This window comes from Lemur catta, chromosome 7 (assembly GCF_020740605.2).
Source record: "Lemur catta isolate mLemCat1 chromosome 7, mLemCat1.pri, whole genome shotgun sequence".
NCBI lineage: Eukaryota > Metazoa > Chordata > Mammalia > Primates > Lemuridae > Lemur > Lemur catta.
Genome location: NC_059134.1, coordinates 16,247,243 through 16,265,328, shown reverse-complemented (window position 1 = coordinate 16,265,328; position 18,086 = coordinate 16,247,243). Strand labels below are relative to the sequence as shown.

Sequence of the window (18,086 nt, the reverse complement as noted above, 5' to 3'; positions counted from 1 at the left end):
GATGACTGGGCCTGAGCTGACTTGTCCCCCAAATCCTACGCCCCACCCGAGCTAGTGGGTCGGAGAGAAGTTCATCAGACCCCTAAACAAGCAGTAATATCTGGACTGCTGTACAGATCTCCAGCCTTCGAAATGGGGGCTGCCCGGCCCAGCGGCTTAGCGAGCCGACGTGTGCAATCTCCATGGTGACAGCAAGCGAGGCCGGGAGAAGCCGCTCTCTTCCGCCCAACAACCCGCCCTCAGACTAGACTGACCAATAGTCCAGTGAGTTACGAAGGGGGATGGTGTGATTGACAGTGGGGTGGGGCTGGCGGGAGCCGTGTCTTCTGCTATCCAATCGAACTTGAGCCCAGACTTGGGGCCGACAGGAACTACCAATCGGATGGCTTAACGGAGGGCGACGTGCCCACCCACCGCGTTCGGCGCTGCCCGGAGCCGCTGGAGTCGTAAACTAATGAGGGGGAAGGTGGGTGTTGAAAGAGTGGCGCTGATTAGCGAATCCGAAATCACCTGAATGAAAGCCCACTTGTGATTCGCCCCAAGTAGACCTAAGGCCCTGTGGGCCGGAGCAAGTCGGACTGAGAGATGTGAGTAGGGGCCGGGGAAGAGAGGGAGCGAGGTGTGGGGGGCGGAGGTGAGGAAAGCGAGGCGGCTGCGGAGAAGGGAGAAGGGTGTGAGGCTCGGACTGAGGTGGTCGGAAGAAGGCGTGGGCCAATGGCGGTGCGGGGACCTCACAGACCACCCGTACCGCCAACCTGGACCCAAGGCCTGGCGGCCAATAAATAATAATTAGGGGCAGAGAAGGAAGGGCCGTTTTATGTCTCATGCTCTTGGGAAAGTAAAATCTCAGCGCCTGATTCAAGTACCTTATGACCAAAACCTTAATCCCTTTCCCATCACTGGGAGGTCGCCGGTGAACATTCTGAAGATAAGACGCGGGGGCAGTGTTTTCCTGTCGCCAGGTTGAGTCCGCCGCAGGGCTGGTTACGGCGTCCCCAGGCTGCGGCGCGGGGGGCCGCTGCGGGCTGCAGTCAGCAGCTCGGCCGAAACGCGGCGGCGCCAACACCGCCCGGGGAGAGGGTGTGAGGACGGGGTCTGGAATCGTTGGTCCCCCCTTTCTAGCAGCGCGTTAAGAGTGGATGCCATTAGCTATCTCGGCAACTGATTTTCCCCAGACTTGCATTTTACTTGATTACAAAGGTAGAGGTATTATCCTAATATTTTAACATTCAATGAAGTGTTTAAAGTAGAAACGTAAACGTGTGAATGAAAGTCCCCCCGATTATTTTGAAGGTTTGAAACAGCTGTAAAGGGAAGTGGAAAAGATTCCTCCAGAAGAGCAATTCACTCCTGTAACCCACTGTTGTCTATTGCTTTCAAGGCTTGAGTCAGTGTGAAGATTGGGGTATAGGGGAGGTATCTCCCACCAGCAGCAGCACTTAGGCCACATTACCCACCTCTGAATCCACACAATTTTTCTGTGAGAGCTGGGTGAAACGGTATGTAGAACCAACCGTACATATACGTCAAAAATGTTTTGCACAAACTTTCCAAAGAAAGACCTTACAGCATTAAGCACAGAGGGAAAAAAATTGGCCCTGTAGGACTGCTCTTGTTGCCAGCAACTAAACAGTGTTCAAGTTTATTTTTTCCAACTCCAGTCTAACTGCTCTAAATGCCACAGGTACTAAGTAAATGGACTTCACTCTTGAATTCAGGTTGGGTAATCCATCAATTCTCAAAGAAGGTTTGCAGAAAGTGTGAACAGTAAATACAACACTGTTGTTTTTATTTTTTATATTTAACTCAATTACTTAGCTATTCCAACGTAGGAAATAATCACAAGTATTATTCTTACATTGAAATCACAAGATAAAATGACTGTTCACTCCTGCCCTACAACAGCACTCTATGCTACACCCAGACCTTCCTTTCCATGGTTAGTAAGAAAATGTATAGTTTGTTTATAAAGTGATGAACCCCATTTTTAGAAGAGCTTGGGGATATTTATCTCATTACTTTAAAGCAATACCATATATGGAACCCAATGTCTCATGAACTTTTAAGCTTCCATGGCGGATCGAAGGGCAATGTTTCTAATGATACCAACTTCAACTACCAATTGCCCTGTTTTCTATTAATAGGTATTAGAGCTGGCTGGAGTCTAACAGGTTATTTGTGTAATATCCAAAACAGCACAAATTAAATAGTTGTTTTCTTACAGGTAGTACTATCAGCTCAATCAACCAAGCCAGAAACCTGAGTCATTTCTAACACCTTCTGCTTTGACTCCTTTGCGTTTCTAGAGCTAAGACTGAAGTTCAGACCCTTATCATCTCTTATCTGGAGAATTGCAGTAGTCTTCTAATTGGTCACTGATCCCAATTCATATGCACCCTGCCACCTATTACCTTTTTAACAATTAAGAATTATCACAAAAATTTAAAAAATAGAAATTGTTACATTGGATAGTGTAACAAATACCTATGCGCCACAAACCAGATTAATTAATATTAATATTTTGGCAAATCTGCTTTAGTTTTTTTTTTTTTTTTTTTCCCACTCTACCCAGGGTGATTAAGTAAGACTGCCTCAAAAAAAAAGTTTTGTACTTTAAAGAAATAAAAGGCCGGGCGCGGTGGCTCACGCCTGTAATCCTAGCTCTGGGAGGCCGAGGCGGGTGGATCGCTCAAGGTCAGGAGTTCGAGACCAGCCTGAGCAAGAGCGAGACCCCGTCTCTACTAAAAATAGAAAGAAATTATCTGGGCAACTAAAAATATATATACAAAAAAAAAAAAAAAATTAGCCGGGCATGGTGGCTCATGCCTGTAGTCCCAGCTACTCGGGAGGCTGAGGCAGTAGGATCGCTTAAGCCCAGGAGTCTGAGGTTGCTGTGAGCTAGGCTGATGCCACGGCACTCACTCTAGCCCGGGCAACAAAGTGAGACTCTGTCTCAAAAAAAAAAAAAAAAAAAAAAGAAATAAAATATCACAGATTTGGTTCAGATCCCTTTTGCTCTAATACCCAGCTCCATTTTCCTTCCTTCCTTCCTCCCTCCCTAGAGGCAAACACTCTACTGAAATTTGTGTGCATCATTCATGCCCATGTTTTTATACTTTTGCTGTGTATTATACATCATAAACAATAGATATTATTATTTAGGGTTTGTTAATTTTAAAAATACAGGTTTATACTATAGGTTTTACTTTGCAGCTAGTTTTTGCCAGTATATTCACATCAGTACTTATATACCAAGTTCATTCATTTTAAGTGTTCATTATGAGTGTATAATAGTGTATCCATTCCCTTATTGATGGACATTTAGGTTTTTTCTGATATTTTGTTCTCATGAACAAAGCCGCAATGAACATCTTTGCACATGTCTAAGCAAGACTTCTTCTACAACAGTGGTTCCCCAAGTAGGTGGTACTGCTCTTTGGGGGTGTTGAATTTGTGAGGGCATATTTGATTATTGCTGTGATTGGAGGAACTACTGGGGTATACAGAGCAGAGCCGGGGATGCTAGATGTTCTGTAATTCATGAGACAGTCCTCACAATAAAAAGATTGTCCTGTATCCTGTACAACTTTTGAGTGTCCCATAGGATATTCATTTATAATTATCTGAGCCTAGAGCCTAACTCCATTTTTTGTATAAACATAATGTATTTTTTTGGCACAGTTTAATATAGTAAAAATTTTTAGGAATGCAACTCTAATGTAAATCAAAGGAAAATTATACTTGTTTGTGGTTTGGCACTTTAACAAGAGTTGTTCATCACTCTAGAAAATCACGTAACTGAAGGCAGCACAGCTCGTGGTATTTGAGTTGCCAGTACAACACACCTGCATAGTCTGCATTTGTAGCTTTTGCGTTCATGTGATTCTAAGTTTAGGTGCGAGCATCTGACTACTGTACTTCATTATGTATTCTAGCGTAGTCAGCCTGAACATTTGTATATTTAAACATATGCTATTTCATTATGAATTACTTTCCATTTAAAATCAGTTTCTGTATATGATATAGAGATCTAGTGTTATTATTTTCCTCCTGGATAATCATTCATCTCAACAGCATCTATGAAATCCTTTACCCACTGAATCACAAAGCCAACTCTGTCCTGTAGGAAGTTCTAACAAATGCATGGATCTGTTTCTCGGTTCTCGATTTTATGCCACCGGGCCATGTGTCTTTGTGCCACTATCACACTGTTTTAATTACTTTGGTTTTTTAATGTGTCTTGCGGCAGTTGGTAAGAAGAAAGGCAAGTTGCCATCCTAGTTCTCAAAATTGTTTTGGCTATTCTTGGGTTTTTGCTCTTCCATATGAATTTAGGATCAGTTTTCAAGTTCCATAAAAAAATTGTTTTTGGACTTTGGTTAAAATTGCATTGAATTTATAGATTAAGGAAAATTAAAACCTTTTAATTGAACCATCCCATCTGGGAACATGAGTTATTTCTCTATTTAGGTCTGCTTTATTTCTCTATTCAGATCTTTTTCTTTAAAAACAGTCTTTGAATAAAGTTTTATAATTTTAGCTACAAAAATCTTATATATCTTTTGTTATATTTATTCATACTTATACACATCTTTTTGTTATGAAAGTTTCAAATATATTCAAAAGTATAGAAAATAGGATAGCAAACATCGACACACTTGTTAACCGGCTTCAACAACTAGCTCATGACTCGTCTTGTTTCACGTTAGCCTTTTTCACCCTTCCCAGATAACATGAAGTTCCTAGAACATCTGTTATCTGTAACGTGTTACATGTGTATGTATATATGAATATCATAAAAAAATCTCTTAACAATAAAATAATACTATCACATTTTTAAAAAACTTTTTCACTTAAAAATAAACAGTAATTCCATAATATCATCAAATATCCAGATACTGTTCAGATTTCCCCAATCATCTCATAAAAAGTTTTTACAATTGCTGTGAATCAGAACCCAGACAGGGTCCATATATTGCATTTAGCTGATCTGCCTTTTAATATCTCTCTTTAAAGTAAACTTTTTGGTGAAGTGTAATACACATATAGGAAAGTGTACAGATCCTAAGTGTATAGATAGATACAATATAACAACATGAACAAAGTCAGGTAACCAACACTCAGATGAAGAAACAGAATTTTATCAGCACCCCAAAATCCCCTCCGTGCCCCCTCCAGTCACTGTTCCACAAGGTAACCATACGCCTTAACTTCTAGCCCCCCAAGTTAGTTTGACCTGTTTTTGAAAATTATATAAATGAAATCATACAGTATGAACTTTTTTGCCTCTAGCTTTTTTCGCTTAATATTTGTGAAATTCATCCACATTGTTGGGTATAGTTGTAGTTTGTTCATTCTCATTGCTTTATACTATTCCATTGCATGAATGAATAGATTGTATGTAGAATGCTGTACTTATCCATCCTATTGGTGGATATTTGGGTTGTTTGCGGTTTTAGCAATTTCAAATGGGGCTGCAATTAACTTCTTGTATGTGTCTTTTGGTGAACTTATATGTGCATTTCTGTTGGAAATACACCTAGGAATAGAAGAGCTGGATGTAGGGCACATGTATATTCAGCTTTATTAGATACTGCTAATAGTCTCCAAAGCAGGTGTTAACAATTTATACTTTCACCATCAATATATGAGGGTTCTAGTTACTCCACATCTTGTTCAACAGCACTTGGTGTTATCTGTCATTTCCATTTTAGCCATTCTGGTGGGTATATAGAAATTGCAGTTTTCATTTGCAATTTCCTGATGACTAATGAAGTTGAGTATTATATAATACTTTTTAACATATTTATTGGCCATTCAGATATCCTTTTTGTCAAGAGTTTATTCTTATTTTTTCTGTTTGATCTATTAGTTTCTGAGAAAAGTATATTAAAACCTCCCACTAAATTTGTGGGTTTGTCCATTTATTGTAGTGTTTCTGTCAGTTTTGGCTTTATATATTTGGAGGTTTCGTTCTTAGGTTCATCTTTGCTTCAAGTTGTATCTTTTTGTTAAATTATTCCTTTTGTGAATGTTCTTATTAATATTTTTCAAAGATTCACTTCTGTTTTGCTTGGTACTAATATTGCTTCACCAACTTTTATTTTGCTTCACTTGTTTTTTTCAATTGTGGTTAAAAAAAACCCACTTCACATAAAATTTTCCATCTTAACCCTTTCTAACAGTACAATTCAGCAGTGTTAAGTATATGCACACTGTTGTGAAACAGACCTTTAGAACTTTTTTGTCTTGCAGAACTGAAACTCTATACTCATTGAACATTTCCCCATTCCCTCCTTCCCCAGTTTTTGTTTTATGATTGGTTTGTTTTTTTCAATCTCTTCATTTTCCGCCTCTGTTTCATTATGATTTCTGTATAGCTTTGGTACAGAGCTAGTTTGAAAAAAATTAGATAAGGGAATCTCTTTTAGTAGTCAAGTATAATCTGTTTGCATTTACTATGGTTACTGTTCTATTTGGGTTTATTTTTCAATCTTATTTTGTATTTTCTATTTTCCTTGCTTATTCTTTGTTCCACTACCCACCTCACCACCACCACACCCCTGCCTTCTGTTTTATTCCTGTGTTTGTTTCACTCTACTAGTATAGAAGTTATTCATTCTATTTCTGTTATTTGGTGTTTACCCATATGTTTTTAACATGCATATTTAGCTTAACAAAACATACAGATACACATTAACTCTCACCTCCTCCAAGCAAAATAATAATTGTAGAATGCTTTAACTTTGAACTATCCTTTCCCATCTTCCATGTAACTGTTGAGTAATATTTTAGTTCTTCCTTATTTTTAACCTTCAGAAAATTGGTCATTATTATTATAGAAATCTTTACTGTCAATAGTTCCTAATATTTTTTTCCACCATTCTTCTACATCTCACATCTCCTTTCTTGACTAATTTTCCTTCTTGCTGAAGTACATCTCTGAGTAGCTCTTTCACTGAGGATCTGTGAGACGTGAACTCCATTTCACTTTTTGTATGTCTGAAAACATCTTTATTTTGCACTCACTCTTTTTTTTTTTTTTTTTTTTAAGAGATGGGGTCTCACTTTGTCACCCAGGCTGGAGTGCAGTGGAGCTATTGTAGCTCGCTGCAACCTCCAACTCCTAGGCTCAAGCAATCCTCCTGCCTCAGCCTTCCGAGTAGCTGGGACTACAGCTGCGCGCCACCACACCTAGCTAATTTTAAACCATTTTTTGTAGAGATGGGGTCTTGCTGTGTTGCCCAGGCTGGTCTTGAACTCCTAACTTCGAGCAATCTTCCCACCTTGGTCTCCGAAAGTGCTAGGATTACAGGCATGAGCCACCACACCCACCATACACTCACTCTTGAGGGAGTCTTGTGTGCCAGCCTGTGGTGTCATCCCCATAGAGAGGTTTTGGTTTTGTCTCTGCTGGGATCTTCTGGGTTTCTCACTTTTAGTCTAGTCTTCATGTCAGTCTTTCTACTTGGGATTCCCATACCACATTGGTAGTACAACTTGAATCTCACACTTGCATGTGACGTAGAGTTGGGATTCAGATTTCTCTTGAGTTATGCTGTTTTCACCTGTAGCCTGGGGCACTTGGCCAGCTTTCTTTCAATTTAGTAGCAGATCTTTGAGATCCTATTTCAAAAACAGGTCAGCCCTTTGAGGGCCCAGTTTTATGCATTGTTCTCAGTTCTAGGAGTGGAACACTCTGAAGGTCTGTATCTAGGGTCAATAGCCCTATAGACCTTTGGGCTTAGCTCAGATATGGACCAGAAGTTACAGTCATCTTTCTAAAACTTGATATGATCCTATTACTCCCTCACTTGGTTTTTGGGAACTTTTTGGCACTGCTCCATTTATTCATCCGACAGATATTTGTTGTGCATAATCTCTGTGCTAAGAACTAGGGTTACTGTGGTGAGAAAGATGTAAAGTCTTTGCCCTCATAGAGTTTACTATTCTAGTTGGAGAAACAGAAAATAAACTTGTAAACAAATAAGTAAAATGTTAACTACAATGTGTGAAAAATATTCTGAAGGAAATAAAGTGATGGAGAGTAACTGTTTGGGGGTTACTTTTGAGAGGGCAGTCAGGGAAGACCGCTCCGAGGAGGTGTCATTTAAGCCGAAATCTCATCCAGGGATGAGGAGAGCCAGCCCTGCAAATGGTAGGCGGCTTGTTTGGGGTTGGAGGTTAGTTCCAGGCAGTGGAAACAACAAATACAAAGATCCAGAAACAGGTAAACATTTGACATGTTAGAGTTACTAAGGTGATGCCCCTGCAGCTCTAATGAGGGAAGCCTGCTCCCCAGTCTGGTTAGAGAGGCAGGCGGGCTCCAGGTCTCATCTGTTGCCTCCCCCCTTACTCTGTCGTCTTGCCACACTGATTCTTTCCTAATGTGCCTGTGTGAAGCACCTCCTTGGTGAAGCCCTTCTCACTAGCGCAGTTCCCACTGCACTTTGCTTTTACTCCTAATCAGAATGGAATATGGATAGTTGTTTACATGACAGTGTTCTCCAACAGACCTTAAGCTCTGTCGGGAGATATGTCTTATTTACCTTCGTCATCCCCAGCTTGTAGCACAATGCTTTTTCTTTCCATGGCAGGCACATCATAAATGTTGATTGAGTATGTGTAATTTCTTTTTTAGCTGTTCATGCTTAGAGTCTCCTTTGTAACAACTTTATAACAGAACTTCTCATAATATTTTTGTAGTATTTAAACCGTCAGGGTAAAGAACACCAGCATCCTAATGAGGAATTGATTTGCTTAAGACATCTCTAATACATAAAGTGAGAAGCAGGGGAGGTCCTATAGTTTGGTGTTTACCGTAGTGGTTGAATGGTGCCCCTCCCCAAAGGTATGTCTACATCCTAACCCCGGGGATCTGTGAACTTTACCTTGTTTGGCAAAAGGGTCTTTGCAGATGTAATTAAGGATCTCAAGATAAGATCGTTCTAGATTATTTGGATGGACCCTAAATCCAATGACAAGTACCCTTATAGGAGACAGAGAAGGAGAAGACAGAGACACTGGAGAATGCCAGGGGAAGGTGGAGGCAGAGTTTGGAATTGTATGTCATAAGCCAAGGAACGGCCGGAGCCACCAGAAGCTGGAAGATGCAAGGAAGGATCCTCTTAGAGGGCAAGTGGCCCTGCAGACACCTTGATTTTAGACTTCTGGCTCTCAAACTGTGAGAGGATAAATTTCTGTTGTTATGAGCCATAGATTAGGCAACTAATACATACCCCATGCAGTTATACCTCACTCTCCCATTCTGTAGCATGAATATAATAATACTTCCCTCAGAAGCTTATTGCCGTGATTAAATGAGATATGTTTGTAAAGAACTTAGCACATAGTAAATGTTCAAAAATAGTGATGGCTGTTCTTGTTCTTTAAGGACTGGGAGTTTTCTTTCTCCTATGAGTAAGAACTCGACAACAGAGTGGGAACTTTCTGTCCTGTGATCGATTGCCTGGTGAGTCAAAGCTCCTACCGTGGATTTAACCTGAGAGCTGCTCATTTGGCCCTGGAGCTCCCAGGCCCTGGAGCCTTCTGGCAGTCCTTAGTTAGGGCTTGGTATCGAGGGAGAGCTCAGCTTTCTACCATGGGCTGGGGGAAGAATTCAAACTAGAACTCAGGTACTAAATTTGAAATGACACACTCAGAGCAGAAAGCAACCTCTTAGTCCCTGTCAAAAAGAAAGGCTTTGGGTTCTAAATTTCTAGTTCCCATTAAGAGACTCTGGGACTGGACATTTCTGGAAATTAATGGCCTGTACTGAGTAATCCTCCTAACACGCCAATCATCAAAAAATTCCCTGTAATGAGTGCCGGCTTTCTGTATTTGTCTGAACGCCTTCATACAACCTGGGAGCGTGCGCAGGAAGGCAGCGGCGGGAGCGCTGAGGACACTTGACCGTGCAGCTCACGGGGTGGCAGGACTGCTGCTGCCTCCGCCCAGGATGGCTGGCACTGTGCTCGGAGTGGGTGCAGGCGTGTTCATCCTAGCCCTGCTCTGGGTGTCGGTGCTGCTGCTGTGTGTGCTGTTATCCAGAGCCTCCAGGATGGCTAGGTAAGGCCTGCTTCCGGCTGGGAGTCCTAGGTAAAAGCAATTAGAGCTAAAATCGCTGATGCTCATTAAACATTTAGAATTCAGGAGATCATTTTTGTAATTGCTGGCAGTTTGAATGAGTTGCATTTTAACCTCTTGTCATAAGTACGAACTGTGTTATTTATGCTCTGAAGCAGAGGTGGGAGGAGAGGGAAGTGGTCTTTTTCAGTTCTCACTGTGGAGAGATGGGGGAACATAAGAGATGACAAGAAAATCTGCTTTTGCTGCCTATTGAATTTCTTGGGGTTGCACATGTGTGTGTTTCTTAATTGTTCAGATTTATGGTAGATGCTTGGTCTAGTCCCTGAGAGTTTAGACCTAGATCCAGGGAAACTAAAGAAGCATTTGGTGAGTTGGACCGGCTCTCTATGTCAGGCGTTGACTTCAGAACAGGGTTAGGCCATAAACTGACCCTGAAAACTCTGTAGAATTGCACTCTGGTGAGAGAGTATCCGTCTGAAGCAGAGAGTTACAGAATTTCCTAAAGTATTCTGGTCTAAGAACAACAGAAATGGGGGTTTAGGGAGGAGCTGCTTTGGTTTTTCTCGATTATGACTTTGTGCACATGTAAAAACAAAAACTACAAATTCCCTTTCTTAGGAATTTGGAATTACCAGGAGTAAATGGAAACACACCAGCTTGTCCCTGCTTAGCAAGAAGAGCTGTGGGCTGAAGGGGCTGTGGACAGCAGGTCTCTGGGCATTGTTAAGGGACCGAAACATAGAATATTGGTCTCAAGGAAGAGCCAGTTCAGGCCTAACTGATTAGAGAAGAAACTGCAAACAGTGCTTTTAATACTCTGTCTTTTTGACCCCAGGTTCTCTGTCATTTTTGTATTCCTCGGTGCTCTGATCATCACATCAGTTCTGTTGCTTTTCCCCCGAGCTAGTGAATTCCCAGCCCCAGAGGTCAAAGTTAAGGTAAAGCTATTGCTTTCATTTTGCCTCCTGAGTTGGAACTCTTGTTTCTCTTGGTCTACACCTCTGTCCTGCCCTCATTCCCTGTCATCAGGTTGCCTGAGATGTGTTAAAAGAATTGTCAGGTTCAAACAACTGTTGGGAAAGCTCAGAGAGAGTTCTAAGTTCCCTGCCCTTCACTCAGGAAAAGAATCTTATCCTGAATTCCACCTGCACCCCCACTAGGCAATTGTTTGCCTGATTCTGTCTCATCTCCAATTTGCATCAAGCTGAACAACAATGTGTTGAAAAGCCACCCCATACCATGGGGACAGAAAAAGAGAAAATGAGATAGGAATAGGAATAGGCCTACTCCTGAGATGGAAGTGTTCCCGTTCCTGGTAGCCTTGGCTCAGAACCTCAGATCCTGGGCCAAAATTGATGCAGTGCCCTCAGGGTGCTGAATGACATGCTTTGCCAACTCCATGTGGTGCACTTTCTTGTTTTGTGATGTGGAGAGAATAACTTCCATAGAGAAGAACAGTGAGGAAAGAAAGAGGACATTTCTATGGAAAGCCAAAGTTGGTAGATCTAGATGAATTCAATCCTAACAGTCTTCAGGGAGCTCCTTTGGTGCTCATTCCTGGGTCCATGCCTGCCAGCACCCTCCTTTTTAAGTGGATTTTTATCATCTTTCTCATAGTCCTGATTCAGGGCTCTGGCTTGCTGCATGGCTGATCTCAGAGTTGTAGGATCTTGACTGTGGGATTGACCTCTTCTATCTCATTACTCTTTCTCCCAGCTTTTTTTTCTCTATTATCAATTTAATTTTTTAAGTATCAATAGTAGTCATAATAGCTAACATTTTTTAAGGGATTGCTGCATGCCAGGTCCTGTCCTAAGCACATTACTTACTTACATTATCTCATTTAAACCTCAGGACAACCCTATGTGGTATGAAGTAGGTATTATTTTTATCCCCATTTTATGGGTAAGAACACTGAGACTATAAGAGGTTAAGGCAACTTTCCCAAGGTTATACATATGTTGCAAGAGGCATAGCAGGGATTCAAGCTGAGGTCGGTCTTCAAAATCTTCATTGTTGGGGACTTAACAGAATATCAGAGGCCATTCCAGAGAGCTCATGGGTTACCATTTTGACCCTAGACAAAAAAGGACATAAAATTATAGAACTAAAATTGACATATAATTCTATCTAGGACTAACCATGGCAAAAGGAAGGAAAATAGTTTTGAAAACTCCAAGGGAAATAATACTTACCACACACATTTAAGGAATTACTTCCATAGATGCCAGGTTTTATCAGCATTTGGAAACCACTCTGAAGGTCTAAGTACCACGTGTCTGATCCAGGGGTAAATTCCTGCCTCAGTTTCCTTGCCTTTCAAGGGGGGATTGTGCTGTAGGCTGCTGTGTTTCTGGATGCTATAGATGTGAATATTGGAAGAAGGGCACAGAGCAAACACAGTTTTTAATCAACCCCTCCATTTTGTTTCATACGAGTTCCAGACCCAGGAGAGAAGGATGGGGCTTAGGCGAAATGTGTTTGTCAGCATGGCCAGCAGAATTGGAGTTCTCATTTTCAGGTTTTGAGAGCTGGCCCCGGCAGCAGCCTGTGTCAATGCTGTATCAATAATACATGGCCTGGGCTTTCTGCACCCAAGGCCTGTTAATTGGCTAATTAAAAAGTGAAACGTGTTGAACGAGCAAACATGTAGCCCGCGAGAGACATGTTCTGTGCAGGAGCCAAGGTCAAAGTTATGTTAAAGCTGTTTTATCAAGCTGACCTTTGTTGTAAGTTGACTGTTGGGGTAATCTCTGGAGCAGCTGGGGTGTCTGCAGCCTTTTTCTTCTTGGTGTCTTTGGATCTCAGTGATCACACCAGTACTTGGACTTGATAGGTGCTGTGTGTTTAACTGCTGTATTAGTTTTCTATTGCTGCCGTAACAAATTACTGCAAGTGTAGTAGCTCACAACATAGATATATTATCTTAAAGTTCTGTAGATTAGAAGTCCAAAATCAGTCTCACTGGGCTAAAATCAAAGCAGAGCTTTGTTTTTTGTTGTGTTTGTTTTTTGGTTTTTTTTTTGAGACAGAGTCTCGCTCTGTTGCCCGGGCTAGAGTGCCATGGCGTCAGCCTAGCTCACAGCAACCTCAAACTCTTGGGCTCAAGCAATGCTTCTGCCTCAGCCTCCCAAGTAGCTGGGACTACAGGCATGCGCCACCATGCCCAGCTAATTTTTTCTATATATATTTTTAGTTGTCTGGTTAATTTCTTTCTATATTTTTAGTAGAGACGGGGTCTTGCTCTTGCTCAGGCTGGTCTCAAACTCCTGACCTCGAGCGATCCTCCCACCTCGGCCTCCCAGAGTGCTAGGATTACAGGCGTGAGCCACCGTGCCTGGCCCAAAGCAGAGCTTTGGTTGGCAGAGCTGCATTCTTCTGGAGGTTTTAGGAGAAAATCCATTTTCTTACCTTTTCCAGCTTCTAGAGGCTGCCTGTATTCCTTGGTTCATGGTCCCCTTCCTGCATTTTCAAAGCCAGCAATGTGACAACTCATGGAGGCTGCTTCCATCCTTTTTCCAAGCCCCAAAATGGAGGCTTAAAGATATTAACTCCATCTCTTTCTCTGACCCTCCCTTCTGCCTCCCCATTCAAATTTTAAAGACCTTTGTGATTACATTGGGCCTACCTGGATTAGATAATCCAGGCTAATCTCTATTTTAAGGTCAGATGATTAACAACCTTAAGTCCATCTGCAGCCTTAATTCCCCTTTGCCTTATAATCAACGTATTCACAATTTCTGGGTAGGATGTGGACATCTGTGGGCCATTATTCTGTCTACCACAATCACCTTTCAGGTATTTTGGATTCTCTTATAAGTACTGGGTTTTCAAAGCTTCTGTGAAGTCAAGTCAGTCACCTGATTTGTGTTGCTGCTCCATTAGGTCTGTCAATTAAATTGCTTTTTCCTGCCCACATTTAAGCACCACTATCTGAATCTGGGGAGAGTGGAGCTCTGGAAATGGACAGTAGACAAGTGGATAGAGCCAACATCGGTCATAGACTTTTGTCAGCCAGCAAAGGCCAACAGCTTCGGGGCCTCAAGTGAAAGGCCAGGCAGCCAACTGTATGATGTGGGGCAAGTTACCTATCCTCTTAGTGTTTTAGTATCTCAGGTAAATGGCTATGTTCCTATCCCTTGGAAAGTTAGGATGAAAGCTTTAAAGAGCTATCTTTTCATTTTGAAAATGAACTCTCCTGAATTGGCAGTGAGTTGATGATTTGGGGGGCGGGGGGTGGGTCTAAGGTGCATGAGGGTTTATTATACTATTATATTTGTATGTATGTTTAAAATGCTTCATAATAAAAAGTGTTTTAACAACAACAAAAATGAGCCTTTCTTGGACCAAGCAGAAGCTTTTCATTAACTCTTTCAGATAACAGATTTCAGAACATAAAAGAATTCATCAGGGACTTCAAGGGTTTATGAACCTCCTAAATTGAGCCATTTGTTCCCTATACCTCATTAATCCTTTTTTTACCTTATATCTCCTGCTCATGGAGTTGAGAAAAAGATTCCTTCCTATCCATGCACAGAGGAGACTCAAGGCAGGATGTTACTGGAAGTTACAAATATGAATAAACTCTTGGCCTGTTCATGACAGATTTCAGTGTAACATAGCCAAGGTGCTGAAGTGGTAGTAATTTCATTTTGATGTTTTCTTTCTCCAGATTGTGGATGCCTTTTTCATTGGCCGCTATGTCCTGCTGGTTTTCCTCAGTGCTATCTTCCTTGGAGGCCTCTTCTTGGTTCTAACTCATCATGTCCTGCAGCCAATCTATGCCAAACCACTGCGGTCCTACTGAGTACTGTCTGGGAAAACCAAGACCCTGCTCTCCTCTCCTTCGATGTGATGGCATTGATGATCAGAAAGGCACTATTCGGAGCCTTGTTTTGACAGCCCTTGTGCCTTAAGATCAAAGGAATATTCATCCATCACTAAGACAAATCTCTTGTGTCCTGGCTTCCAGAAACATGGTTGCAAAATTGTCCCTGTGGGGATAGATGCTCACCAGCCTATGAGAGATATTGCTATCTTCTTAGTACTTGTACCTCAGAATTTCCATCCTTTGAAAGGGGCATAGTAGCAGTGATCTGCTTAGATAGATTTTCAATCAAGTCATTAGGAAGTGGATTTTGGGAAAAGGAGCATTTGGCTTCTGCTGTCCAATAAAAAAACCTGGTCCATTTTGATAATATGTAAAATTCTTTGTTATGAGGTTGGAATCATTTGGAAAGCAAAGGCACTCAAATTCAAAAGTTGATTTTAATGTGGTAATTGGGAAGACTTACTCAGATATTGGTTACTGACCACTCTATGCATACAATTCCACAGAACTTTGTAAAGGCAATGGATGTCACTTTCCTCTGCTCTAATACAGCAATAAATAAAAGCCAAAGGGCCAAATTTCACTTCAAACTCTTGGCCACAGCTTTCTGAATCCAGTATTTTTATATTTCAAGTTTACTAGGGGATTAGAGGAAAGGTATGGAAATATTGGTTGTTTTGTCTTGCCAGGTGTCTCTGGGTTGTGTTCCATGATTTGGTGGTCTCTGTGTGCTTTATTTAATTATCATAAGAGTTCATTTTGGGTTGTCATCCTCTCTTTTTATTTTTGTAGCCCTTTCACCAAAACTAGTGAGGAAGGTATATTCTTAGCATTAGATGTAACTTTATATCTGTTTGATCTCCCAAACCAAGTGAAATTTGTCATTAAATGGAGGGGTTTTGGTCTGGTTCCATTTTGAAGTCTGATCCTGACTTCCTAGAACTATTTGCAAAAGGGTCTTATGGCTTAAAATTAAGAACCAAGAAAACAAGTTGGAAAAAGAACATTGATTGAGTACATGCTATATGCCAGTAGCACCCTAATTCCTTTGAAGTTTATTTAATTTTTATAACAGTCTATTATCCCCACTTTAAAGTAGAAAAAAATTGAGGCTTGAAGAGATTATCTGACATCTGACTTGCTCAAGCTTCACATAACAGCCAATGTGCAAACAAACCTATGTGTGGCAGGCTCTAGGGCCTGTCTCGGACTGGAAAGAAAACACACTAAGCTTTGTGGAGCTCAGATTGAGAGCTGGAGGAAGGCTAAAGCCACTGCTCCTTCTCTTTCTCTCCTGGATCCTGTTGTCAGGTAGAGAAAGTACCCAGTCCTGTCACCCCAGGGGGCACTAAGCTCTAAATTATAGGAGGAGAGGACACATGACCATTGAGTCATGGGCTGATGAGGGCCACATGTATTAACCCTACACTTGAACTGTCTCCTTATCTTAGTTTGGAAAACCTTTGCAGATAAAGCTTTATACAGAAAGCTTCAAAGGAAAAAGTTTCTTAATCTGGCCTGAGGCACACAGGTCAGAAAAGAAGAAACATCCTCCAAGCAGGCTGAAGGAGAGAAAGGAGAAGGCAGAATTGTTGAGGGAAGTGGGGCTAGCTGGGGGTTTCATGCTGTCATGCAACTGGCATTGAAGCTCCCAGGTGCCTGTGAGTCTCCGCACAGAGATCCTGAGCCAGCCCAAGTGGAAGTTTGACTCCTAATAAACACAGGCTATCAAATGTTGCCTTCTTTTGAGAGACTTGCTGAAAAAACAACTCTGGGAAAACTATTATAGGTTCCTGACCATGACTCCATCTTTCCCCCCCCCCAAAAAAGGACCCAGCTATTAGATCAATGGATAATAGCTATGAGGTTTGGATGACTATTTAAGATGGAGAAAAATGTGTTAAGGTTAGAAATGATATTCTTTCCCAAACACCACTGCTATCTAATAGTTTTCTTTGCCAGATATACATGACAGGCTTGTGTAAGGGCTGGCTTTATACAAAAAATATACTTTGTGCACAGTGTATTTTAGTGTGGCCTATCTTCTATAGATCCTGAGTCTATAATTACCAGCTGTGGTGATTACTTTCTACCTGCATACTCAAAGCAGTCACGTCCAACCCCCGTGGCGTTGGGATAAGAAGTGGAAGGCTGAAAGGGCACACAATGAATTTTACTGGGAGTTCAGCATGGGGGACTCCTACAGTCGGTTTCTGATGTGGCAGCCCTTATGCTCATGGCCTTCTTGGAGACAGGGCACAGTGGTGATACCTTAAATACAGGCAGAAATCATCTTAGGGTTCCATTAGCCAATCTGCGATCAGTGGCCTTAGAGCAGGTTCCCTACTATGCAGTTTCCTACCTAGAGAGGGTCCTGTGGCAGAGCCTGGTGGATCCCCACTGTTGAGAAGGCGGAGAGGGAGAGTAAATCCAGGCTTCTATGTAAGAAAACAGGTATTTCATAGCTTCCTGACAAAAGCTAAATTAGCAGGACACTACCCTACCCCAATAAGTTCTTTAAATTTTTCACTTAAAAAATGGAAGTAAAGCTGACATTCTTTGTTGATACACAGTATCATGTGTTTAATGTAAAACTGCAACAGAGCATCGTTGTTGCGTCGTACCATGTCCAGGCACTCGGGAACGCACAGCCATTGATTCATGCATCTGACGCACACGCTGTTCTTTCCACACGTATTGTGTGCCTCTCGGGTAGAAAGCCCTGGTCCTGGTGGGGTAAGCTGATCAAAGAATGGCTCTGAGGTGTCTTGGCCGTCTTCCTGACTTCGTCGTCCGAGAACGAAGGCATCCAAATTATTTTTAAATGTTTTAAACATAAAGTAATCCATTTCTTGTTCTGTTCTTTAATACAAACTTTTCTTTCAACTCTGTTTCATTATTGTTGCAGTTGAAGTGTTTCTGTTTTGTTTTTTGTTCAATGTGTAAAACCTGCTGCCATTATTTTACAGAGGAGAAATTGGCAGAGGAGAAGGATTTGAAAAGCTTCATGGCTAGTTAGTAGTGGGGCTCTAACTTGACATCAGGATTCTTGACATCTCGTTTCTCAGGTAGTTTAAAGATCACTTTTGTCTTTCAAACAACGCTTTATTTTTACTTTGGTTAATCCTACTTCTTAGCTATCTGTACTTCCCATTTCCCTAACGTA

The 18,086-nt window shown here is 41.5% G+C and overlaps 1 protein-coding gene across 3 annotated transcripts; it reads left to right on the top strand.

The window, feature by feature from the left end:
* The first annotated feature begins 466 nt into the window (after nucleotides 1-466).
* TMEM218 (transmembrane protein 218) lies at nucleotides 467-17,488 on the top strand. 3 transcript variants are annotated; one of them, XM_045555736.1, is made up of 5 exons: nucleotides 467-587; nucleotides 9,395-9,472; nucleotides 9,880-10,068; nucleotides 10,925-11,027; nucleotides 14,762-17,488. In XM_045555736.1, exons 3-5 carry the CDS (start codon nucleotides 9,959-9,961, stop codon nucleotides 14,894-14,896), a joined length of 348 nt encoding a protein of 115 aa, XP_045411692.1. In that variant the 5' UTR covers nucleotides 467-587; nucleotides 9,395-9,472; nucleotides 9,880-9,958; the 3' UTR covers nucleotides 14,897-17,488. The 3 variants fall into 3 exon arrangements, with proteins under 3 accessions (XP_045411692.1, XP_045411691.1, XP_045411690.1); XM_045555735.1 differs by having other exon boundaries at nucleotides 9,871-10,068; XM_045555734.1 differs by having other exon boundaries at nucleotides 9,395-10,068.
* The last annotated feature ends 598 nt before the right edge of the window (nucleotides 17,489-18,086 follow it).